This window comes from Schistocerca serialis, chromosome 4 (genome assembly GCF_023864345.2).
Source record: "Schistocerca serialis cubense isolate TAMUIC-IGC-003099 chromosome 4, iqSchSeri2.2, whole genome shotgun sequence".
In the NCBI taxonomy this organism is placed as follows: Eukaryota; Metazoa; Arthropoda; class Insecta; order Orthoptera; family Acrididae; genus Schistocerca; species Schistocerca serialis.
Genome location: NC_064641.1, coordinates 234356056 through 234381993, shown reverse-complemented (window position 1 = coordinate 234381993; position 25938 = coordinate 234356056). Strand labels below are relative to the sequence as shown.

The 25938-nt window shown below is 43.7% G+C and overlaps 2 protein-coding genes across 2 annotated transcripts in view; one reads left to right on the top strand and one right to left on the bottom strand.

The window, feature by feature from the left end:
* The window catches only part of LOC126475256 (UDP-glucosyltransferase 2-like), a 36378-nt gene extending 33649 nt beyond the window's left edge, over positions 1-2729 (top strand). Inside the window, exon 4 of the mRNA XM_050102969.1 lies at positions 2540-2729. Coding sequence (XP_049958926.1) covers positions 2540-2615 — 76 coding nt within the window. The 3' untranslated portion in view covers positions 2616-2729. The remainder of the gene's footprint in view (positions 1-2539) is intronic.
* Positions 2730-22495: 19766 nt separating this feature from the next.
* The window catches only part of LOC126474087 (UDP-glucosyltransferase 2-like), a 63152-nt gene continuing 59709 nt past the window's right edge, over positions 22496-25938 (bottom strand). The window contains exon 7 of the mRNA XM_050101500.1: positions 22496-23551. Within this exon, the coding sequence (XP_049957457.1) occupies positions 23278-23551 (274 nt within the window). The 3' untranslated portion in view covers positions 22496-23277. The remainder of the gene's footprint in view (positions 23552-25938) is intronic.

The following is a 25938-nucleotide window of genomic DNA, read 5'->3' as shown; positions in this document are numbered from 1 at the left end:
AGTGGTCGAGAAGAGAGTGATACACGGTTGTAATCTATCACCGATGTTATTCAATGTATGGGAGCAAGCCGAAAAGGAAACCAAAGGAAAATCTGTAGTAGGAGCTAAAATTCAGGGAGAAGAAACAAAAACTGAGGGTTGCCGACGACATTGTAATGCTGTCAGAGACAGCAATGGACTTGGAAGAGCAATGGAAAGGAATGGACAGTGTCTTGATTCGAGGATATAAGATGAGCATCAACAAAAGTAAAACGAGGATAATGGAATGCAGTCATATTAAATCAAATGATGTTGAGGGATTTAGATTAGGAAGCGAGACACTTAAGGCAATAGGTCAGTTTTGCTATTTGGGCAGTAAAGTAACTGATGATGGCCAAAGTAGAGAGTGTATAAAATGTAAATTGACAACAGGAAGAAAAGCGTTTCTGAAGAAGAGGGATTTGTTAACATGAAATATGGACTTAAGTGTTAGGAAGTCTTCCCTGAAGATATTTGTTAGGAGTGTAGCCATGTATGAAAGTGAAGCATGGTCGATAAAAAGTTTAGATATGGAGAGAATAAAAACAAACACCATCTGAACAGGACTTGAAGCCCCTATGATACTGACCGGCCGCCATGTTTTCCTCAGCCCTTAGGTGTCACCAGATGCAGATACGGAGGGGCATGTTGTTAGCACACCACTCTTCTGGCCGTTGCCAATTTTCATGACAGGTGCCGCCACTCCTCAATCAAGTAGCTCCTCAATTGGCCTCACAAGGATTGAGTGCACCCCACTTCCCCACAGCACTCGGCAGACCCGGACAGTGACTCAGACAAATGCGAGGTAAGCCTAACAGTGCTTAAGTTTGGAGATGTGATGGGAACTGGTGATACCACTGCAGCAAGCCATTGGCCCATCAGGAGAATACTGGCTTTTGAAATATGGTGCTGAAGAAGAGCACTGACAATTAGATTGGTAGATCTCGTAATTAACGAGGAGTATGGAATAGAATTGAAGAGATAAGAAATTTGTGGCACAACTTGACTAAAAGAAGGGACAGGACACATTCTGAGACATCAAGGCATCACAAGTTTAGTACTGGAAGGAAGTGTGGGGGGTAAAAGTCGTAGAGGGAGACCAAGAGATGACTACAATAAACAGATTCAGTAAGATGTGTGTTGGAATACTTATTTGGAGACGAAGCGGTTTGAACAGGTTATAGTAGCATGGAAATCTGCATCAAATCAGTCTTCAGGTTGAAGATTGTAATAACAAACAACATCAAAAATATAGTTATTTTAAAAAATCGTAGCTGTTTACTAGGTGTGTATTTTTTGTAACTTTTTTATTCTCGATTGGTCCTACTTCTGCATTATCTCTATCTGACTTTATGTTGGTGATCTTGTAATCACATATTCATACTTCATCTAACTTTAGCCTATTCATTCCCTTTTATAAATTATCTAATCCAGCTATCCAATTTAGGGATCTAACATTCCAGACTCATATCTGTAGAATGCCAGTTTTGTTTTTCCTGATGATGGTGGTGGTGATTAGTGTTTAACGTCCCGTCGACAACGAGGTCATTAGAGACGGAGCGCAAGCTCGGGTTAGGGAAGGATTGGGAAGGAAATCGGCCGTGCCCTTTCAAAGGAACCATCCCGGCATTTGCCTGAAACGATTTAGGGAAATCACGGAAAACCTAAATTAGGATGGCCGGAGACGGGATTGAACCGTCGTCCTCCCGAATGCGAGTCCAGTGTGCTAACCACTGCGCCACCTCGCTCGGTTTTTCCTGATGACTACATCCCCCTGAGTAGTTCTGGCCCGAAGATCCGAATCAGGAACTGTTTTACCTCTGGAATATTTCATCCAAGAGGATGCCATCATCATTAAGCCATGTTGTAGAGCTGTGTGCCATCTGGAAAGAAATTAAAGCTCTTGTTTTCATCTGTTTGGAGAACCAGTACAACAAGACCATGGTGACGAATGGTCACAAGGCCAGATCAGTCAGTCATCCAGACTATTGCCCCTGTAACTGCCGAAAAGGCGCTGCCCTCTGAGTGGATTGGGCTGGCATCTTCCTCGATACCATTCCTTTGTACTTGCACCTGCGGTATTGCTACTTCTATCACTGAAGCATGGAAGGAAGTTCCATGGTTCATGAAGAGGGTTAGTGTGGGTAATAAGCGGCTTGTAGCTGGGAAAATGTGAATCAAAAATCAGTGGAATAGCTAAATAATTTATTCAAACAAAATGATTTGTTTTTCGAATACTTGAAGATTTAACTTGCGCATGTTATGCTATTTGACTGGTGCAGATGACAGAGGGTAATTGGAAGATTTGAGAACGACAGTGTTCTGAGCACTCTCAAGAAAATACGTTACGTAGTGCCAGGATGTAACTTATATTCAAGTATAACGTATTGACCCTATGTCGCTGTTTGACCCCTTTTTCTGGTATTTAGATATCTAATACAAATAATTCACATATCATTTTACTGGACAGAATTAATGGTATGATAGCTGCTCTATGTGTAATTTACTTTCGCTGTTGCAGCTACCAGGAGAATATGAAGCGCTTTTCAGCCGTCTACCGGGAGCACCAGAGCACGTCCCTGGAGAGGGCGGTGTGATGGGTGGAGTACGTGATCCGCCACCAGGGGGCTCCACACCTGCGCAGCGCAGCCCTCGACCTGCACTGGTGGCAGCTGCTGCTGCTCGACGTCATAGCCTTCATACTGGCTGTGGCGGCCTTGGCGGCGTTTGTACTATATAAGTTGATTCGGTGCTTGTTGACTTTGCTCTCTCGACCCAGCAAACAAAAGGAACACCGAGACTGTTGTTGTAGCACATGTTAGTGGTCTTACATACACCAAGCTGTCTACAGATTGTCTAGCAGACTAAAACTGTACTGTGAAAAAAATAACGTATGTGAAACGGGAAAAACAGGTAAAGACGTTGGTTTAGTTAGAAATATGTGTGTAAGGCTCATATCCTAGTTTTTCGAACACAGATTTCTTAAAAACTTCCAGACATTGGTCTCTGGAAAGAAATCAAATGTTGAAAGTTTCATATCATCGCACACTCCGCTGCAGAGTGAAAATCTCATTCTGGAAATCAAATGTTGAATGTTATACTTCATGAAAAACTGCTTTGTTGATGAGGTTAACTTGTGAAAACCGAGATATACTTCTATAGTTCCTGTGAATGTATAGTACAATGTATCTGGTGTGTACATTATTTATTACACGATTTTTACCGTGTTTGAAGTTGATAGTGAATTGTTTATAACTCGAAAACGCGGCGTGCGAACTGGTGGTGGCTGCCATATCAGATGGTTTGGATATCGATATGTGTTATAGGGATTGTACAGTTACACCACCAACAGCGCGCAGATCACTGCGTTTACACAGTGAGGGGCGCTATAAGCCAGGCACACACCTCGACTAAAGATGCGGAGGCCCACATACCAAGAACTCCTCCACATCTGCCAAAGACAGGTCGCTACCGGACTACAACCACGTTGGTGGACAATTGTCAAGCCTATGACCAAGGATGCTTAACTTTTTCGACTACTTCAATCAAACCAGTCAGTCGCAGCAGACTCAGCAACAACAACAACCTCAACATAAACAGCTCCGTCCACAGCCACGACGTTTCTCCCAGACTCAATGATGGACTTTAGCGCAGATAGCGAGCCCTCAACCACAACCACAGCACCTTGAAAACGACTTTACAAACGACATGGGCCCCATCACACCTGCTCTTACAGATATTCGGAAACTGCAGACAAAGCTTCAGCAAAATCTTCAAAGTATACACACCCTTTTTGAATGTTTAATAAAAGCAGTCGTCTCGTTCTGAAATGGCCAGGAGACAACTCACCATTCACCTCTGTTTCTGCGTACGGAAAGCTGCACGAATGACGGAGCGTCAAGACTTCATTTCCAACTACAGAATAGATGTATTTGTTTCCGAGACGCATCTAACGGAAACCACGCCGTCGGGTGGGTAGAGCTGGCGGCAGCGGAGGAGGCACTACGGTATTTATCAAGATCACCTTCACACTCTCCATTGAATACTTACGGCCTATGAAACGATTGGAAGCGACAGATATCACAGTCCGCACGATCGTCGGGAAAATAACTCTTGTTATGACATACTTACCATCTAAAAAGGAACCCATTCTGGATAATCTCCGTCTACTGACTGCTGCACACATGTGAAAGAGTACTGCTTGGCGGAAATTTGAGCGTGATGAACATGGCATGGCATTCCCAAAGGCCGAATCCTGTACGATCTGTAACAAAGAGCTGACGGCATGCGGACCACAACGACCAATGAGGATAGCTCGTTTTTGCCATCACATGGCCGATGTTTTAGATATTCACAGTGTAAAAAAATCTCCGTCGTAACCTTTAGCTGAAGACCATTAATGATCTCTCCTGTCATCATCTGCCGGTTGTTGGAGTCATTGAACGTCGAGCATTTCCACACAAACTTCGCGTCATGAGAATAATCAACTGAGACCAGTTGAACAGTAACAAGGTTAGACCAGCCCAGAAAGTGTGACCAAGGAAGGTACTGACGACGCCATCCAACCACCCAGTAACAAAATCCGGTCAGCTGGCAAACAGGCATTCACTACTAGAGTGATGCTCGATCTGAACATTACACCATTTCCACCGTTGTTACAATAATTAAACATCCAAAGGAACTGGAAGCAATATAGGAATTTTGTTCACAGTCAGGAAATAAAGAACCTATCAAGAGAGCTCCGACAACGAGCTGTAGAATGGAGGCAGGAATGTTGGGATGATAAGACAGCACATGCCTCCTCAACACAAAAGAACAGTGACTGACTGTCGGACGCCTCTGATTATCCCTACCTGCCAAGCGTGCAATACAAGATCCGAGTGGACTTCCTTAAAACCACCAGCAAAAGCAGAGCTCTATGCAACTGTCTACGACCAGCAGAAGATGCCTCGCCCCCAACCGCCGGCCTGGCACGAACAACATCTCGGACAGGAAGGCGAACGACTAACGCAACTCCTCATTGAATGTAGATTACAACTGCTGCAAGACTGACTTACACTGGCGACCCCTCAGAAGGTCAAGAAAATTATCTGCGAAACCAACCTGACCGGGACTATATCGGCGATGTAGACCTAAGGTATTTGCCACTAAAGCTTACAAAGCTGCTTTCAAGGATGATTAATAGCTTTATTTTATTGGGATGCTTACCAGAGACCTGGAAGATAGATCAAGTCATCCCAGTCCCAAAGGCTGGGAAATATCTTTTAAAACGCGAAAATTATCGCCGGGTAATCTTACTATCAATGATAGGAAAGATTCATGGCAGAATTTTCCTCAATAGAATTACCGCCCGACTGGAGCGAAACAACCATATTCGCGCAGAACAGTTCAATTTCCAAGCAAAGTTGTCAAAGGAACTTCATCTTATCCGGATAACAGAATATCTCCAATCCAACTTCAATAGGTCCATCCATCACTGGGCGTCATTATAGACACTGAAAAGTCATGTGACAATGTATGATGCCTGAACCTCCAGGAGAAACTTTCAACAAACACTTCCATTCAAGAATGGAATTTTCACTCTGCTGCGGGGTGTGTGCTGGTAAGAAAGTTCTCGGGAAGGAATACGGAGGTGGAAGGAACAAGGACACTCATAGTGTACTATATCTTAGATAGCTGAGTATGCACTGTTGTTCTTAAATGTACACAGTTCTTTTCGTATGGCTGTAATGCTCCTTACATTAAGGAAACCACAGCTCAAGTGTGTCTACTACAGTAGGTGGTATCCACTCGTAACAAAACTTAATGCCCTATCTGTGTGAATACTGTCTCTAACTATAAATAAATGATATTCTGTATTTGTTAAGACGCAGAAATAAACTACGGAAGTCATATGCCATTAACAACAATTTTACAAAACTTGTAGTTTTTCTCTTCATTCAGAGAAATCCCTCTTTTAATACTTCATGCAGCTATTACGGAATGAGGGGAATATCAGACTGTATTTTGCTATAACTTCTAATGAAGTATGTAAAAAGGATGAGTCGATATGAAATAATGACACATTGCTGCAGAACCTAAAACAATAAACTTCCTTCAAACAGAAAAAGAGCTGAAGCACACAAATGCCAGAGCTCGTCGGAATAAGTGATCCATACATTTGTAACCCTTCTCATTTCGAGTATTCTGTCGTTGACCCCAATTTTCTTACAGCCTGTGCTTTCAGCATAATAAGTGGATACTAACAACATACAGAGTCCTCATTTATATGTACAGTATATAACATTCTGTATCAACTTTACAAGTTATTATCCTTACTGATACCTATAATACAGTTTCAAGTATTTATGGGTGCTATCGCTCAAATCCCATTCATTTCATTTTTAAATGTTTGTGATCCTTTCGGTATTTAATCTATTATTTCTTATATTTCATCATTTCATGGAACACCTATCCTTACTTTTTAACCTACATGTATGCCTCCACATATACCTATATAATCTGCTGTTCAGATTTCACACCATTCATAGTACATTTAAATATAGTATTGTGCGGCAGGCAGACACTTTCGTGAAAGTAAAAATTCCAGGTTCTGAATATGATAGAACAAAGATATTTCTTTTTTATGTTGTTATTACTTAAACAGTAGCTGTTCTGGCCACGGTTGGCAACTTTATTCATATTAACACGTGCAGTACTCTACAGAAGCTGACCATTCCTTACAAACATATACTGCAAATAAATGTATGTACAAATTCCGGCTTCAGTCATAAAAGTATCCGAATTTTAAATTGTGCACGATTACATTTCACAACATGTGGATCTATTTCTTGCATTTGTATCAACAAATACTTTGTCACATAAAGCACATGTAAAAATATTACGATAAAAATAGATTGTTACGAACAGAGTCGTAAGGACGCACATAAACTGACGCCAATGGCAGCAACTGTCCTCTTGTATGTTAGATAGAGGGGTAGTTAAATGTGCTGAAACCAGCTATAGCAACTAAAATACATAATCTAGATTGAGTTTTGTTCAGAAGACGCCATTGTGATGTTTTCCGTATCATTAACGCAGCCACAGACTAACTGCAGTACGAGAAGTACCAAAGCTCCATTCATTAACAGCATTATAAGAAGAGTATCATACTCATAAAACGATTCAAAGAGATACTCTCAATTGATTAATTTCTCTCTGTGTCTGTATTAAATTGTCTCTTTCATACAAATTCGATGAAAATCACAAGTTTGAAACAGAATAGTACAGACATTAAATCAAGCAGTGCTTTTATTTTCAATACAGATTTCGATACAGATTACAATTTTCATTCTTTTGGAAACAGCTAATCAGAAAACAGATAATCAGAAAAATAGCTGAATAGTATCCAAAAGTAAACAAATTAAATCTTAGTTAAACTTCTCATTCTTCCTCTTAGTTGCTTATGTGTAACTGCACTTATAGGGCTGCGTTAACGTTTTACAATTTATCAATTTCATCTTTTTTTAAGGGCAATATACGATTAGGTAAAACAATGAGAACGATCTTGTTTAATTCTGGCCACCAAAGCGACTAGATACGACCACTGTACTGTCGAGCAGCGTAGAAAATTTGTATTAAATTAGTTGACATTTTCAATGATGTCAGTCGTAATGGTTACGATGGTTTGTCCTTCCTCCCCCTCCCCAATCCCAAGGGTTCAACATTCGTTTGCTGGTTACGGGCTTGGTAACTCTGGGGTTCTTGAGCTGGGGACCGGTAAGCGTCGCCAGTCCTCTGTCACTGTAAGCACTGGGCATGCTTCGGCGACCATTGCGTGTCGCAGCTGTGGAACGTTGTGTACCACAGGGAATGGGGATTGAGACGCCCTGCTAAACCGGCAGTGCAGGACAGGTAGTTTAAGTTGTGGAAAGGGGCAAAAATAAGCAGCTGTCAGATACATTCGAACATACAACTTTATTTATTCGACCAAACATTACAAGAGCCAAGGAAATTTCTAAAAAAAAACACAACATTAATTTTTGGAACTTGCTAACCGGCTGAACGCGCCGTAGCAATCTCGTAGCAAGACCAATTTAATTTAAAAAGGCTGAAAGCCAATAACTTAAAGCTCAACCAAAATCAGAAATTTAAAAGGCAAAGTCTTATCTTAAAACAGTTCCTTAACTAGGGTGAAGGCCCAAAGAATCTGACACTTTTAGAGCAAACAACTTAAATTCAAATTTGGCTGTAGGCCCAACACTTACGACACAAAAACATAATTTTAAAAATGCCAAAGGCTTTACGTAAAACAGTTCTTAAATTAGGCTGAAGACCCAAACCATCTAACACCTTAAGAGCTGAACAACTTTATTCTAAAAATTGGCTAGAAGCCATACAAGTACGAACAACAAGAACAGACAAGAAAAGGCAGTACATCGAAGGGCGCTCAGAAGTTACGAGGGTCGGTCTGGAATTCAAACACTAAATGTTCTCTTAGGTGAGACAGGCAGTTGACCCAACCATTGTCGATCCGACGACAACCCAACTGACAGACAGTCAACGGACCCATCGACAACATAACCTCCATTTCACCCGACCAGCACGCAACAGGGAGTTCAATGGAACAACGTAGAAGGTATTGGTGCCCATAACCAATTATACATTGAACTGTCAAACTACACACCGTGTTGGACAGCGACAACACGTTGAGGAAAATGCGCTGCCTGAATTTACGCCAACGGCCAGGGCAGGCAACCGGAACGTTAACGGCCACAAGGTAGAAGATACCGCTGGTGCATTTCAATTCAAATAACCAACTACAGTTAAACTCCACTGGAAGGTGGCTAAAATTTGCCAACTTGAAAACACACGTTGTTGCTCGTGGGAATACCATCGATCACTCCAGAGATGGTATTACAGTACACTTATCGATACGCGGTGCTGCTGCCGCTCACGGGCAAGTAAGGCAGGAAGTTAGTGACGCCAGTAAATGGAATAAGAAAACGAGGCTGCAGTACCGTAGTAGAAGACGACAAACAATAAATGTAATAAACGCGAACCATAAACGGTTCAGGGATCTTGGCTTGACCACCCGGATTGGGAGGATGGCAAAAATCTTTATAAAAATCGCTAAATCTCAAGTTGTGCTGCGAGCTGATGAGATGTATGGCTGTTGAGGTGGAACAGTCGTTAGTGGGCAACCTCTGCGGAACCTGTCGCGCCTCAGTTGCATAAGGCTTACCTAGGCAAGAGGGTCTGTGTCGACATGGACTTTTATTTCCATAGCTGCTCGTGGGACCAGGATGGATCCTTCGAAATGATCTGTTCCTGCTCCCATCAGAAAGCGTGGGCCGCTGGTAGATAACAACGCATATCAAGCGAGAAGGCTTGTGTCGTCAGTCCTCTAGACTTGAGGATTACACAGTCTTTCAGTCTCTAGTAACAGAAAACATGATGGTGGCCATAGTGTGTTTCTTATGGTTAAACGAAAAGAAGACAGCGTTGGGAAGTTTCATCTTTCTACACACGAAGAGGTTTAGACGGCACCAAAAAATGGCTCTGAGCACTATGGGACTTAACATCTGTGGTCATCAGTCCCCTAGAACATACAACTACTTAAACCTAACTAACCTAAGTACATCACACACATCCATGCCCGAGGCAAGATTCGAACCTGCGACCGTTGCGGTCACGCGGTTCCAGACTGAATCGTCTAGAATCGCTTAGACGGCACCGCTAGTACGTTAAAATCCGTAAGCGCTTGCAAAACGGGACCCAGTTGGTAGAAACGAGTAATCCCCAACACGGGAAGAATATCCAGAAAGCTCAATGCCTCGGTAAGTACCCAGCTGAAAGTGGACAGCACAACACCTTAACTACAGCAAAGCTGTTGTGACTTGTAGGGGTCTGGTTGACATTTCCCGAGAAGAACTGAAAGCTGAGTGGTCCCAGGAAGGAATTGTGTAAAATATAATGAACAGGGTGGATGGCAATCTTGTGATATCAAACTAGTTTATACGGACTTTAAGCACCTCGAAACTTCTAGAATATGTTAAGGCAGGTTTCCTTCGCTCAGTGTATCGTCCTATTTCCGAAACACTAAGTGCTGTTTTAAGTGTGCTTTGGGCCCACCACCTTCAGATGTAAGGGAGAAGTCACCTGTGGCAAATGTGATAAAGCTGCCCATAAAGTAGTTGTTTGTTCATCTCCTCCTAAATGTGTATACTACTCTGGGGATCACTCTGTCTGGAGTAGGGACTGCAGTGTCTTCCTTGAAGAAAGGAAGATAAAGGAGATCGAAACAACTAAGTGTATTGTGAGGTCAAAAAGAGCTATAATGCCGTGCAACCATCGAAATTCGTTACTTCCTTTGAGTTCGTTCTTACACAGACAGTTTAGAAGACCAATGCTTCTACACAAGCGGAGGTTGCTAGTGTTAGCACTATGAAGTTATGCTGCTCCAGTTCTTTCAAAGCTTGTACCTCTTCACAGAACATCAGACAAGGCCGTAGTTGCCAAAGTTGAGGAGCCCTTCGTCCCCCACAGGTTCAACTGGTCCACCATCCTTCGCTACTACTATCACCTCTGCAGTTGTGACTACAAAACGTCCCCAGGCAAAAAAAAAAAAAAAAAAAACAACAAAAAAAAAAAAACCGAAGCCTAAGCAAAGAATCAGCTACCAATGTAGATGGGAAGCAAGCAGTCTGAAGATGTCGAGATCGCTAGCCATGACATCTCCCATGCCAAATACAGAGAGCTGATGGACCTTGATGTCGGCCTGGGGCACACATCTCGCCACAAAAATGAGCCTCCTCCCACTACAGCTCACCTACATCGCCGAAAGATAGGGTGAAATTACAACCCGAGTGATAGACCTCTCACGTATGACAGTGGAACATTAATGGATTCAGTTTCGGAAAACGTGTGGTAGAACGAAACCATTAGCACAGGGAAGCCCCATGCACTTGGCATCTGAGCCCCTGTGTTATGGGGCTATAAACTCTATCGCAAAGATGACCTCTCTGGGGAAAGAACCAATGGGGGGCTCACTTTGTTTGTCGATAATGTGCAACACTCCTTTGCTCTCCCCCCTAGCTACTGACCTGCAAGTGGTTGCAGCTGAGCTTCGTGTATGTCAGAATATCTCTGTAAGCTCACTATGTTTCCCTCTGCATGATGCAAATGACTCTGAGGCTCAAACAGATCTTGTAGAACAACTCCTCGACCATTCCTCCTAAATCAAGACTTCAATTCCTGTAGTCTATTACGGGGTTGAGTTATACTTTTCCTAGTGGTCAGGTCTTGGAGAGCCCCATGATGTCTCAGGAGCTCTGCATCCTGCATGTGGGCAGTCCCACTCACTTCTCTACTGCTGCTGGCTCGTCCTGAGCCACCGACATCTCTTTCTGCTCTCCCACTCTTGCAGGTAGTGGATCCACCTACTGGATGCAGGACTGGTTGAACAAAAGCCACCGAAATGCATGATGGGCAGGACTAACTGGATGCTGTTCAGCCAGTTGGCTGTGTTGGAACACCGTCACAGTGTCAAGGAATGGATGGACTGCACCATGCATGTGGTGCATCATGCTGCTGACTTACCATCCCAAGGTTTTCAGGTCATATTAGAGGGCAACCTGTCGCTGATGGACTGATGAGTGCCATTCATCAATCTAGGCGAGGTGTGCTGCTCTTCGACAGTTCAAATGCCGCCCAACAGCATAGCCTCACAGCTGTTAGTCACATGCCTTGACGTGTAATTAAGGAGAGACTCCATCAACCATATAGGGAGACATGCAGAGGATTTCAGGTAAACGCAGTCGTTTACCACTAGCAGCAGTGTTGAAACAGTAGTGTTTCCAAACAACGCCCAGAGACATCACTCAAATGATGACAAAGCATTTTGCAAAAACTACTGCCAATGTCGTCCAGAATCGGGCGTTCGACTGTAGAGAGGGGCAGTTCTGAGTTCTACAACTCCCCTTTCTCGACGTGGGAGGCTCATGACACTGCACCCAGTCATGTCCAAATCTGGTACTGCATGCTTCGCCATGTACCACCAGCACAAAAGAAAATCCTCCTAGAATGTTTTTATCTTATATGGCAGACAGGCAGCTTCCCCAACTCGTGGAGAGAAACAACTATGGTTCCTCTGCTCAAACCAGGTAGGAACTGTACATGTCACAGTAGTTAGTGGAGCATTACCGTAACGAGCTGTGTAGGAAAGACCCTGGCGCGCATGGTTAACCGTCGCCTGGTCTGGTTGTTAGAGACCAGGCAGCTCCTTAACCACTCTCAGTGGAGACTCCATCCACTGTGTATAATCTGACTCGACTAGAGGCAGCTATTTAGCAGGATTTCCTACGCAAACATCACTGTCTTGGTACGTTTTTCGATATCAGTAAGATGTACGACACTGCTTGGAGACATGATATTCTCGTGCAACCCCATCGAGATGGCCTTCGTGGCTACCCCTCCATTTTCATACAGTCCTCGTCTAAGCTCTTTTTTAGGTCTTGTGTTTGTGACATACTGGTAGATCATTTTGAACAGAAGAATGGTGCTCCTCAGGGCAGTGTTTTAAGTGTTACTCTCTTTTCCACAGGCATAAACAGTATAACATCTACACTAAGGAGTCCGTTACAGTGCTGCGTATTTGTGGGCGATTTTTCTGTTTTATGTTCCTCCTCCAGTTTTGCAATAGCAGCCCGTCAGTTGCATCTTACAGTGCGGAGGTTAGAGGAGTAGATTGCAAAGAAGAGTTTTCAGTTTTCTGCAGATAAGTGTGTGTATGTAAGGACATTTTAATCGCTCTTGTCGTACTTTTAATTTACCTGACTTGCATTATGAGGGACACCGTTCTACAGTTTAAAGACCCAATGAGGTTTCTGGCCTCATTTTTGAATCCAAATTACCATGGGTACCACACCTGAGAGACCTAAAAGCTAGAGTCCAGAAGCGCTGAATATCATAAAGTGCCTTAAACACGGGTCTTGGGGAGCAGACAGGGCATGTCTGATCCAGTTTTATAGGGTTTTTGTGCGTTCACGGCTAGCCTGTGGAGGCATAGTGTATGGGTCAGGCCTTCTTAACTGAAGATTACTGACGCTGTCTATCATGAGGGTATTCGACTGGCCACAGGTGCCTACAGGTCCAGCCCCATACCCAGTCTCTGTGCTGATACTGGGGAAACACCACTCGCCATCCGGTGGTAGCTCCTAATGCTGCGTCAGGCATGTAAATTTCTCGCAGCTCCGGCTTCACCTGCATACCATACTGTTGTAAGTTCGTCTCTGGAACGACTTTTGCCCAATTGTCCACTAGCCATAATGCCGTATGGGACCCGTGTGCAGAGTGTGCAGGAATCACTTGGTGTTTTCTTAGGGAGAAACTAAGTACGTTGTCGATTCAGCGCAACTAGTCTATGGAAGCGTTCTGGTATAGAATCCGTAAGCTAAATGGAAAGACATACAGTACGTACAAAAGCTAATATGGTGATGTTACCAGAGGCACAAAACAAAGCGGTGGATGTTTTTTACCTGGTATACTCGCTGAAATGTCACGGAGGGTACGGATAGAGAACGCAGAGAGAATGCGCTCAGGATCGCAACATTTATAGAGGCGTTAGATATGACCACAAAGCAGAGGATGGATCACCTGGTGTTCAAAACTGTTCAAATGTGTGTGAAATCTTATGGGACTTAACTGCTAAGATCATCAGTTCCTAAGCTTACACACTAGGTAACCTAAATCATCCTAAGGACAAACGCACACACCCATGCCAGAGGGTGGACTCGAACCTCGGCCGGGACCAGCCGCACAGTCCATGACTGCAGCGCCTCAGGCCGCTCGGGTAATTCCGCGCGGCTCACCTGGTGTTCGCTTCTGGAGTCAACTGTTGTTGTCGAGATGGGCACGCAAGGAAGCGGTGTAAGCAACCAGAGTGCTATCGTGTGACGTAGTGGACACAGAGTATTTGAATGTAGAGGTAGGAAGGGTGGAAAGTCCGGCAAGGGAAACAGCTGTTACACGCAAACGGGATCAACCGATGGAAGGCAGCCCCGATAGACTGTAACACAGCACAAAGTTAGTGCACAGACGAAATGTAGCTTGGTGGGCTTAGTGCGCGGCATGAAACAGATATTTTTGGTAGACATAGGAGAGAATGTGTCCGTTATCAGTCTGGACCTCATGGGAAAGAGGAGACTGGGGCCACCACGGTATCGGGTACGTGGTGTTGGCGATAATGGGATGGAATTATTGGGTACGGCAGTACTGGAGTTTTCAGTCGGGAAAACTAAGTTTAGCGAAGGCATGCAGGTGTCGCCATGCGTGGGCGAAGGTTATTCAGCAATTCTCGGGCTAGACTTTCTCGACAAACATCACGCTGATGTTCTGCAACACACAGTGGAATTCAGTGGGACTCTCTTTCTGCTGGGGCCGGCCGAAGTGGCCGTGCGGTTAAAGGCGCTGCAGTCTGGAACCGCAAGACCGCTACGGTCGCAGGTTCGAATCCTGCCTCGGGCATGGGTGTTTGTGATGTCCTTAGGTTAGTTAGGTTTAACTAATTCTAAGTTCTAGGGGACTAATGACCTCAGCAGTTGAGTCCCATAGTGCTCAGAGCCATTTGAACCATTTTTTTTCTTTCTGCTGGGGAAACAGTCGCAAATGAGACAATGGCTTAACGTTCACCGATCATGGAGGTGAGACCAACTAAACTGCGCAAATTTTCAGTAAAGATCGATCAGCAGGATAAAATATCAGCAGGTACGGGAAAGACAGTGTGGGTTTCAGTGGATACCGATTTGCCGAGGGAAACATTATATGTGGTTGAACCGCTCTTGTGCAAAGAAGAGTTGGATAGTTTGCGTCGTTTTATCCACAGGAGTTTAGCGCATGTGAGTGACAGTAATGGAGGACAGTTGAATCCGATTAGTGTGGATAACTTTGGCGGAGGGGAGGTGACTCTGTCAAAGGGTGCAATAATAGCCACTTTGGAAGTCTTGGAAGATGAGGACTTCGATAGGCCGAGCCTAGAGGAAAGCCACAATACACCGTCAATAAGGAAGTGTTACGAGGAAAAGTACATCATTTGAAAGGATCAAGTGGTTATGGAGAACTTATTTTTGAGGTGTAGGGATCTATTTTGTGCGAAAACAAGGTTGACAACAATCCCTCTGATGCAACATCACATAGCCACAGGGGATAATGCACCAATTTATAGGAAGCCGAACCGTATAGCAAAGCAGCTTCAGCCATCGGTAGAAGAATTCATTAAACAACAACTATGGGATGGGATCATAGAACCGAGTGATAGCCCCTGATCTGCAAATACTGTAATCGTGCCAAAAATGTTAGCGGACGGGACACGGAAAGACAGATTTTTCTGTGATTACAGATATCTAAACGCGCGAACCATTTCTGATGCTTATCCAGTTCCAAACACTACGGAAACTTAGGATAATCGGGATGAATGTCGGTTCTTTATAACTATGGACCTCAGGAGTAGATTCCATCAATTGGATGTGGTGCCTGAAGATAGGCCGAAAACAGCGTTTACCGTCCCAGCAGGATATTTTCATTAAAAACGCATGGCATCTGGACTAAAGACCGAACCGGCGACTTTTCAGCGGTCGTTAGATGGGTTACTGGGACGATTAAAACAAAAAACTTGTCTAGTCTATCTCTATGACATAATTATTTATTCAAAGGATTTACCGGCGCAGGTGAGACGTTAAGAGCATGTCTTTAGTAGAGTACAATCGGCACGTTTGACGTTAAGTGTGGGCAAGTGCCATTTTGCGCAAACTCAAGTAAACTGTCCGGGGCACGAGATTAATGACCGTCCTACAGATGCAGTTCAAAATTATCCGATACCGCAATCAACTAAGCAGGTACAGTCGCTTATTGGCCTCTGTAATTATTATAGACGGTTCGAGAAAGTCTTTGAGAAAATAGCCGGACCCTTGAACTAGGTACTGAAGAAGGGGACGAAATTCCGTTGGTCACAAGAATATATGGAGACATTTGAAAAATTGGAAGAAGCATTGGTTTCAGACCCAGTACATTGGTTTTTCCGGATTTCGAGAAAGACTTTATCCTTTCGTATGATACTTCAAATGAGGCAGTAGATTGTGTTTTGGGACGAATGGTAGATGACTACAGCTATAAGTCGATCCACACTGTCTTGCCAACGAACACAAGTAAGAAAGACAAGCAAGAAATAGACAAACTGCAGCCAACAGTGCGCTTACCTTATGTGAAAAATGTTACTGACCGAATACGCGGCCGGCCGGAGTGGCAGAACGGTTCTAGGCGCTGCAGTCTGGAACCGCGCGACCGCTACGGTCGCAGGTTCGAATCCTGCCTCGGGTATGGATGTGTGTGATGTCCTTAGCTTAGTTAAGTTTGAGTAGTTCTAAGTTCTAGGTGTCTGATGACCAAAGAAGTTAAGTCCCATAGTGCTCAGAGCCATTTGAACCATTTTTTGAACCGAATACGCAAACACGTTCGTAGGGTTGGGGTGCAGCCTGTCTTAGTAGTCGCAGGCTCCAGAACGTGCTAGGTTCCACTAAGGACAGGGTGGATGCATTACACACTGCAGGCATGTACAAGGTGTAATGCAATTGTGGAGAGGCATATGTAGGCGAGACTGGCAGGTCAATAGCAACGCGCATTCGGGAAGACGAGCGCTATATTCGTCTAGGACAACACAACAAATCTGCAGTGTCAGAACATCAGCAAGACTGCGGAAAAGAAATAAAATTTAGCGAAGCCTGTGTGTTAGCCAAGTAGCCGATCATGACGAAACGCAAAGTCAGAGAGGTCAAAAAAATGCAAATGGCTCTGAGCACTATGGGACTCAACTGCTGAGGTCATTAGTCCCCTAGAACTTAGAACTAGTTCTTGCGGTTCCAGGCTGCAGCGCCTTTAACCGCACGGCCACTTCGGCCGGCTCAGAGAGGTCATCGAAATACTTAAACAAACTAATAACATGAATAGGGAGGATGGACTCAGGCTTGCCGCATCTTGGCTGCCAGCAATCAGAGCCCAACAGATCGCGCTGTCGACTCGAAGCACGAACACCACCGGCAAGTAACTGCCGCCGCGCGGCCGCTGTCCAGTATTTAGTGAACAGCAGCCAACTTCTCTCTCATTCGACGGTGACAACCAATCATGGCACATAGCAAAAGAGCCAATAGATAACAGAGGCTACGTTCTCCCTTCACCGCAATAACCTATTAAAATAAGGTTCCCTCTCCTTCATCCTTAAGTGACCAATGAAACGAACTATCTTTTTAAAATTATGACGTAATGGCCTGCGCAGTGAACAGTAACAACAAAATATAAGGGACATTGCTTAGCTAGAACGCACCAGTAGACCCAGAAGAAGGCCTCTGCAACCGTGGCCGAAACGTTGGTTTTTCTCCAGCAGCAGTAGTTTTATACATTATGACGTGGTACCATACCCAGAAAACTTTTATGTCGACTGACTCTAGTCGCCGAAGCTTACGCAATTAAGTGGTAGATGGTCGGGAACATCCGGTAGCTTAAGCTTCAAGTTAGTTAAACAAGGCGGAGCGTAACTACTCAAGAACGGAGAAAGAAATGTTGGTATTACATATTTTCGGTTTTATCTGCATGATAGCAAGATCCTCACAGATCACGCCTCATTGAAATGGTTACTTGGTTTGAAAGATCCATCTAATAGATTAACTCGGTGGGCAGTTAAGCTCAGTGAATTCGAGTACGAGGTAATCGATAAGTCAGGGAGACCACACGAAAATGCAGATTCGTTAAGCCGCGGGGTAGCAACGTCATGTAGGCTAGGGAAGAACATTAACGAGTGGTAGCGGACACAGGAAACGGATAAGGAGTCGCGGGCATTTAAGTCACAGCCACATTTCATTATGCGCAAGGGTTTGTTGTGTAGAATGACGAGCTGTGGACCATGTGTGATGGTTCCAGACGGTATTCGGAAGGAAGTTTTGCAGAAAGCTCGCAATCATATGCTGTTAGGTCATGGTGGCCAACATGCGACAGATAGACCTGTAGTAGAGCAGTTTTTGTGGAGGAACAGGAAGTCTGACGTGGAGCTGTATGTTAGGGAATGTACGCCATGCATGCAGAGGTCCGACATTATGCATCAGAAAGTGCCGTTGCAAAGGTTAAAATGGTTCAAATGGCTCTGAGCGCTATGGGACTTTACATCTGAGGTCATCAGTCCCCTAGAACGTAGAACTACTTAAACCTAACTAACCTAAGGACATCACACACATCCATGCCCGAGGCTGGATTCGAACCTGCGACTGTAGCCATCGCGTGGTTCCAGACTGAAGCTCCTAGAACCGCTCTTCCACAGCGGCCGGCTGCAAAGGTTACCAGAGGCGTCCATTCTATTTCCCATATAGGGGTTGGGTGTACTCGGCCCATTTAATAAAACATCTGCAGGAAATAGGTACGTCCTCACAATCATCGATCGTTTATATCGATTTTTGGCAACGTTACCGATGCCAGGCCATCGGGCTATTACTGTAGCGCAGTTAGTAAAAAATTGGACATTAATGTTTAGGGTGCTTGAGGCCATAATTGCGGACCAAGATACGAATTTTGTCTCGTATTTAATGAAGAAGCTATGCCGAAGCAGCTATGCCGCGTGTTGCGTATAAGGAAGTTATGAACAAATCCGTTTCATCCGCAGATCAATGGGAGAGCGGAACGTGTGCACAAGACAATTGAAAACATGTTGAGCTATTACGTAGGTTCCAGGCACGACGATTGGGACACACATTTTCCATATGTACTGTGTGGCTGGTTCAAATGGCTCTGAGCACTATGGGATTTAACAGCTGTGGTCATCAGTCCCCTAGAACTTTGAACTACTTAAACCTAACTAACCTAAGGACATCACACACATCCATGCCTGAGGCAGGATTCGAGCCTGCGACCGTAGCAGTCGCGCGGTTCCGGACTGCGCGCCTAGAACCGCGAGACTACCGCGGACGGCTGCGGTACTTGTGGTGTAGAAGTAACTGAGCGCCACATTTCACTGGACTGTGTTTCAGTATCCGACCAGCGTGACACAGCGGACTTGCTCTCGGATTTGACCTCTATTTCAGGTAATGTTCAAATGAATTGGTTAGGGTTTTAAAGTTATGTGAATCGTCCAACATTTTTCCCAAAGTTTTTGGGCAGACTGCTTTTTTGTAAGTGGTCAGCCAGTGACATTTCTCTGTGACTTTTTTTAGCCGCTCTGTCGTCTTACTTGGTTTAATCTCCTGTATAGCTCCTTTTACTCTTTCTCCGTTGTCTTAAGGCGTGTGATAACATTTTAGTAATTTTATCCACATTCGTTTCTTTTAACGTGTGTAAGCGCGCTGATAACTTCACTGCTGAGCGCCCGTAAGCTCCAAACACATTCACACACTAAGGTTTGTTTCCAAATGTTGCCGTAAAGTGATCATAATCAAGTAGTTCTCGCAAGCATGCCACATCTGTCGGGTGGGTGCTTGTTACTAAGTAATAAATTATTAAAACTGTACTGTTTATACTGAATATAATCACTTGTGAAATGCTACTTACAAGGACTTCACTTCCAACATGGAAAAATAATAGCGATTATGAAGCAGAAAACACAGATATATGGGGGTACTAAACATGAAACTGTTTGTCTCCCATGCAGTGCTCTCAAAATTTATCAATCTGATCCTAAAAGTTTCTCTGTCTGCCCAGAAACCTCTAGCTAATCAAATCCTTTGTACAAAAGCAAATAATAATAACACTGGGGTGTTAGAACTGCATTATAACTTTTGCTCTCGAGCATATGTCTATTGTTTATCCGCTGTGGAAGAAGATATATTCAAAACTGATTCAAGATAATCGAGTTTGTCTCATACCGCAGAAACACTTTTCCTTCTAAAATTGTAATAATGTGAGTGAAATTAGACGGGTTTGTATACTTTTAATTAATTTTGTGTCTACCTTCAGTACTTGAATATTCTTTACCTCCAGATGCTTATTGAATTAGGGAAATGTAAAGTAAGTAAAAGCAGTTGAAGGAGTCGGTATGGGTATTAGGTGTTCCGTGTGTCAAGATTTCTAGGATCCAGTAAACACGCAAATTGCTTATTGAATAACTGATATAATCTCTAATTCTGAATATCATTTTTTTATGTTTTCCGTCGTTCCTTAATAGCTTCTGTATTCGTTAGAGATGTGATCAGATATGCAAGTAAATGAAAAGCTATGTGTAACAATAGTATCGAACCAGAACGCTGCAGCTCCGAGTGAAAATTAAAAAAAAAAAGGCTTTGTGCCACAACTATTTGCAGAAGAAAAACACTCACTACAACATCTGGAAAAACTAGAGATAGTAAATAGACGCAACCAACGCGCGTGTTCAGTTGAAAGTCTCAGAAAAAGCCGAAAGCTGGATGTCCTGGTATATGCAGACCAACTAAGTACAACCCCAGCACCGCATATATGGCTTAACAATATCACAGATCGTAAGTAGGCCAAATAGTAAAATAACCTGATAAAATTTGAGCTACGAAATGTTATTTCTCACCTCAGAACAGCAAAAGATCCGTAATGCAACAACATGTATGTAATTATTACATAACGCAGTTATTGTACTAAAAAAACATGTAAGCTTGACAAATAAAAAGAAGCGAAGCGCTTATGGCACAAAAAAAGCACCCTTTTATTTAGTTTCATAGACAGATCACATTTCCAAAAATACACTGACGGAAAAAAATCTCAGCCCCAAGAAGGAGCTGCGCGAAATAAACGAAAGTTGGCAGGCTTGTTTCTGCATCCGAAAAATTATGTCTTTTCAGACTTTCGCCGTAACAATCGGGAGCGTTTGCTATCTTTGAGGATAGACGTGATAAGTTGATGTTAGTCAAGAATGCCTTAAAGGCGACAAAGACGCCATCAATACATCACTGAGGCCATGTAATAGGCCTACGAGAAGCTAGACGTTCCTTCTGCGGTACTGCAGAAAGTATTGGCAGGAATGTAAGCACTATACATGTTTGACGGCACCGGCGGTCGCGGGAAAGTACGATTGTAAAAAAAAATATGATTCTGGTCCGCCAAAAAGTGAGGAACGTCGTGTTCCTCGTATCGCTCTTTTGTATCGTACTGCATCTGTAGCTGTAATTAGAGCAAGCAGTTGCAGCACAGTTACACAACGAACTGTTGCAAGTCGGTTGCTTCAAGGACAGCACCGAGACAGACGCCCTGCAGCGTGCATTCCACTGCCCCCAACCACTGCCGTTTGCAACTTCGTGGTATCAAGTAAGAGCTCACAGGAGGGCAGAATGGAGATTTGCCTGATGAAGGCTGGTTCTGCCTCGGTGCCAGTAATGGCCGCTGATTAGAAGCAGGCTAGTTAAGGGCCTGCAGTCAACCTCTTTGGTGGTAGACACAATTGGCCTGTACCTGGAGTTATGGTCTGGGGTGTGATTTTGGATGAGAGCAGGAGCACTCTTGTGGATATCTCACGGAATCTGACTGCCAATTTGTACGTCCGTGTGCTGATTCGACCTGTTGTGTTGAACAGCACTCCAGAGTGTCTTTTCCAACAGGATAACACTCGCCCACGTACTGCTGCTGTGGCTAATCCAACATGCTCTACAGAGTGTCGACATGTTACCTCGGGCCGATTGATCAACAGATCTCTCTCCAATCCAGCAAACATGGGACATCATCTGACGATAACTCCAGCGTCATCCACAAACAGCATTAACCGTTCCTGTATTGACCGACTTAGTGCAAGAGCCATGGAATTCCATCCCACAAGCTGACTTCCGTCACTTGTAAAAGACAATGCAAGCACGTTTTGCATGCTAGCATTCATCATTCTGACAGTTACGCCGGTTATCAATGAACCAGTATTTCACGTTGCCAATGGATTATCTCGCACTTACAATAACCTGTGATCTTGCAATGTTAATCACTTAAATATGTTACCTAGACAAATGTATTCCGGAAATTTCATTACTCCACATTAATTATGTTTTGGTGCTGTGATTTTCTTCCATCAGTGTACTATACCGCAATTGGTGAAAATAGATGATGATGAGAAGTTTACTTTCGATAAGTTCAGATGTAAGACATTCGTTTTCACGTGTAGTTTGAAAATTTTTTTTCAGACTTTTTCATGCTTTGAGGAATCCGAATACAAACTTCCTGTTTGTAGTGTTGTAAATTGAATGTTATCCATATTAAAAAGCATATAATTTAATAGCTTGAATAATAATACATCCATTTCTGTTACACATGAAACTAGTTTCAAGCTCAAGGAAGTGAAGTAAATAATATCAGAATGAAATTAGTATAGAACTATACAACAAACATTACAATTTTGGCTCCAGCGCAGAATGAAGAATGAATTTAATTTCAGTATTATATAATATATTTCACACTGCCCATGTCAAACTTTTCAGAAACGAACTTTCTGGAATTGAAAATGAGCACACTTTATTTTATAAAATCCATAGTGTGTCCTGGATTTTCTGAAAATCATTGCAAATTACTATATCACTCTTTTCATGTCTTCCTAAGTCATGGTAATCCATAAGACGACATGGCCTTTCCTTGTTTCATGCCAAATGGTATAGGACTACAATTACTATTACCCGTTTGCATCTGAGCTAAGAAAAGAACCCTGTCTTAATGAGAGGTGTGAATATCTACCTGAAGAGGAAAATACTAAAAACAGAAGGCAATTACAGAGAAAGAGCTCCATCTGTCATTAAATGGCGATTGCCTTCATTCATTTCTTTTGTCTGCAGTTGATCTGTATGAGGAACATTATCATACAGTGCTTGGTAAGCATTCCTTAATATGTTTGAAATACAGGAAATAATCACGCCTCTGCCAGTACTCTCATGTGCCACAAATACTGGCCAAACGACCTACCACAGTTCCAGGCACATGCTTTCCTGATGTCATGCCTGACTGCTTTCTTTACCAATCCTTTTCTAGCGCTCTCTAATGACTTCTTTACACACTGTGCGCTAAACCTCTCCTCATGCTGATGCTAGTTGGTGTTAAATTGGGTATTGTTTACTCAGTTTTTTAATCTTTAGGAACCTGCAGAACGTTGAGTATCAGTTCTTATCAACACAAAGAAATAATTTATAAATAAAAAAATAAAAAAAGTGGCAACAACGAAATCGACTTGCATTTTCGACGTAGTAGCTGTAGCCTGTCAGCTAGCAACTCGTCGTTTTAATCAAACGGCGTCTCAGAGGCACGACACGTGATATCCACTCAGTCCTTCTTTTGTTTGCTACGGCCCAGCGCTCGAGCACAGAACTGCACCACTTTGAAGAGAAGGAACGCCGCGACGGCCGCCACAGCCAGTATGAAGGCTATGACGTCGAGCAGCAGCAGCTGCCACCAGTGCAGGTCGAGGGCTGCGCTGCGCAGGTGGGGAGCCCCCTGGTGGCGGATCACGTACTCCACCCACCACACCGCCCTCTCCAGGGACGTGCTCTGGTGCTCGCGGTACACAGCAGACAAGCGCTTCATGTTCTCCTGGTAGCTGCAACACAAGGCCGTTTTCAACTGTAATGAGCGGGAATTGGGATCTGGAACTTCCTTTAATTATCTCATTATCGAAAGTAAGTTAAATACTAATGTTAGTTTCCTCTATGCTCCAGATTTACCTCACTCGGACTTTCATCTCGTCTCTGAAATCACTCTAAATTGCTGGTGCTTGTCTTCAGGCTACAACAGAGGGGTACTGTCTTTACGACGTTGAGCAACGTTAATACATCTATATCTACATTTATTCTCTCACTGCCTCGTTGTTATGCGTGGGAGATGGTATACTGTGTACCACTGCCATTAGCCCCTTTCCGCTAATGCTAACTGCTCCTCTCGCAAATGGTGGACAGGAAGAGATGTAGTTGGAAGGCCACCGTGTGAGCTCGCATGTGTTTGAATTTATCTTAATTATATTTTAGAGAGATACACATGTAGGTAAAGTGCTGTCTTGTAATGTTAATAGTAAACCACACGATGATACCCAAAACCCCTGCTGCTAGAGTCCGACGAGCGTCTCTTCTGCGCTAACCCAAATGAACCTTTGACGAAACGCGCTGCCATTCTTTGTGTATTCTCCATTTTCTTTGTAAGTCCTATCTGGAAGGGTACTAGAGTGAGCATTAATACTCAAGCAACGGTCGAAAAGTGCATTTTCTGATCTACCGCCTCCATGGGTCGACTACCTTCCCTGTGAAGTCTTCCAACGAAGCTCAGTCTGACATCTGACTTTCCTACTAATAATTTTCCGTGCTCGACCCACTTTAAACCGTTTCCTGCCTACAATATTTAATGAGCGTGACAGCTTACAGTTGTTGTTCAATAATCGTGTAATCACACAATAATTGCCCTTACTGCCTACTTATGTGTAATACGTTACATTTGTTTATGTTGAGGGTCAGCTGCCAGTTACGGAAGCAGGTGTCGTTTCTCTGCATGTCTTGTTGTATTTCGCTACAATTTTCAAGCGTTTCGACATCTCTATACAGTGCGTAACAAAAAGGTATGGCCGGACTTTCATTCCTAAAGGGTAAAGGAAGAAAATAAGTTACATGGACATGGATCTGGAAACGCATTATTTGCATGTTCTTCCCTAGGGGAAGAACATTTTGCCCGCAGAGACAATACAAAGTTGGCACCTCGCAACGAGACCACGGAAGAGTACAGTCGCTGCATGCCGCCACCACGGTTGAGAAACGCCGACGTAGGCACACCTCCTAGAACCCCTCCACGCCACCGCAACGGCTCGCCTGCTTACGGCTGACGGGAGTTACGCTCAGCGCAGTTCTCAGCATCGTCCTACACAGGCCACCAGTGTGTTAAACATCTTTAGGTAGAACTTTATGCGAACATTATGAGAGTCGATCTTCAAGTGAAGAGTCTTTTAAATTTGTCTGCAGCATGTTATACTTTAATAATCAGAGACAGTTGTAAATACTCAGAACATTTCTGTGACAATTGATTCTACAAAGTTAAATAAATCTTCATGTCTGCATAGTAATAAAGTGAACTAGTATTTTACATGTTATACGTCCACTCCACTTCCTTCTAGAGTAAATCAAAGAATCCTTCCTGTGCCCGCGAATGTACTTTCGCATGAACACCACACGTATCAGTACAGTACGAAAAACTTTCCTGAATGAAATGCTCAAAACGCCCTCCGTTATCAAGGATACATGCATCAGTCCGCCGTTGCACAGAATCCCTGATGCAATGATATATCCCTTGAAAACTGCGTATTGTTTTACAGCCTTCTACGATACCGGAACAAAATCTCTATACATTTTGTACCAGCGTACTGTAGACAAGGCTTCAAATACTCCCACAAATAAAAATGTAGTCGATCTAGGTGCCGGCCGGGGTGGCCGAGCGGTTCTAGGCGCTACATTCTGGAGCCGCGCGACGGCTACGGTCGCAGGTTCGAATACTGCCTCGGGCATGGATGTGTGTGATGTTCTTAGGTTAGTTAGGTTTAAGTAGATCTAAGTTCTAGGGGACTGATGACCTCAGAAGTTAAGTCCCATAGTGATCAGAGCCATTTGAACCATTTCTTTTCGATCTAGGTCCGAAGAGCATCGAGGTCAAGGAATTGGTCCACATCTATCCATCTGTCTCGGAATCTATTATATAGAAGTCTACGGACATTAACACTGAAATAAGGAGGAGCTCCATCAAGCATGAAGTACATCATTTGTCGCACTCGTAAAGGCACATGTTCCTGCAGATCAGGTAGAGTATTCTCTAAGGAAGCACGGTAAGTTTGTCCGTTGAGTCTGGGACGAAGAACACGAGGCCCTAAGAAACAGTCACCAACAACTTTACCCCAAACATTCACAGAAAATCTTTGTTTGTGACGTGATCGCACAATTTCTTGAGGATTCGCTA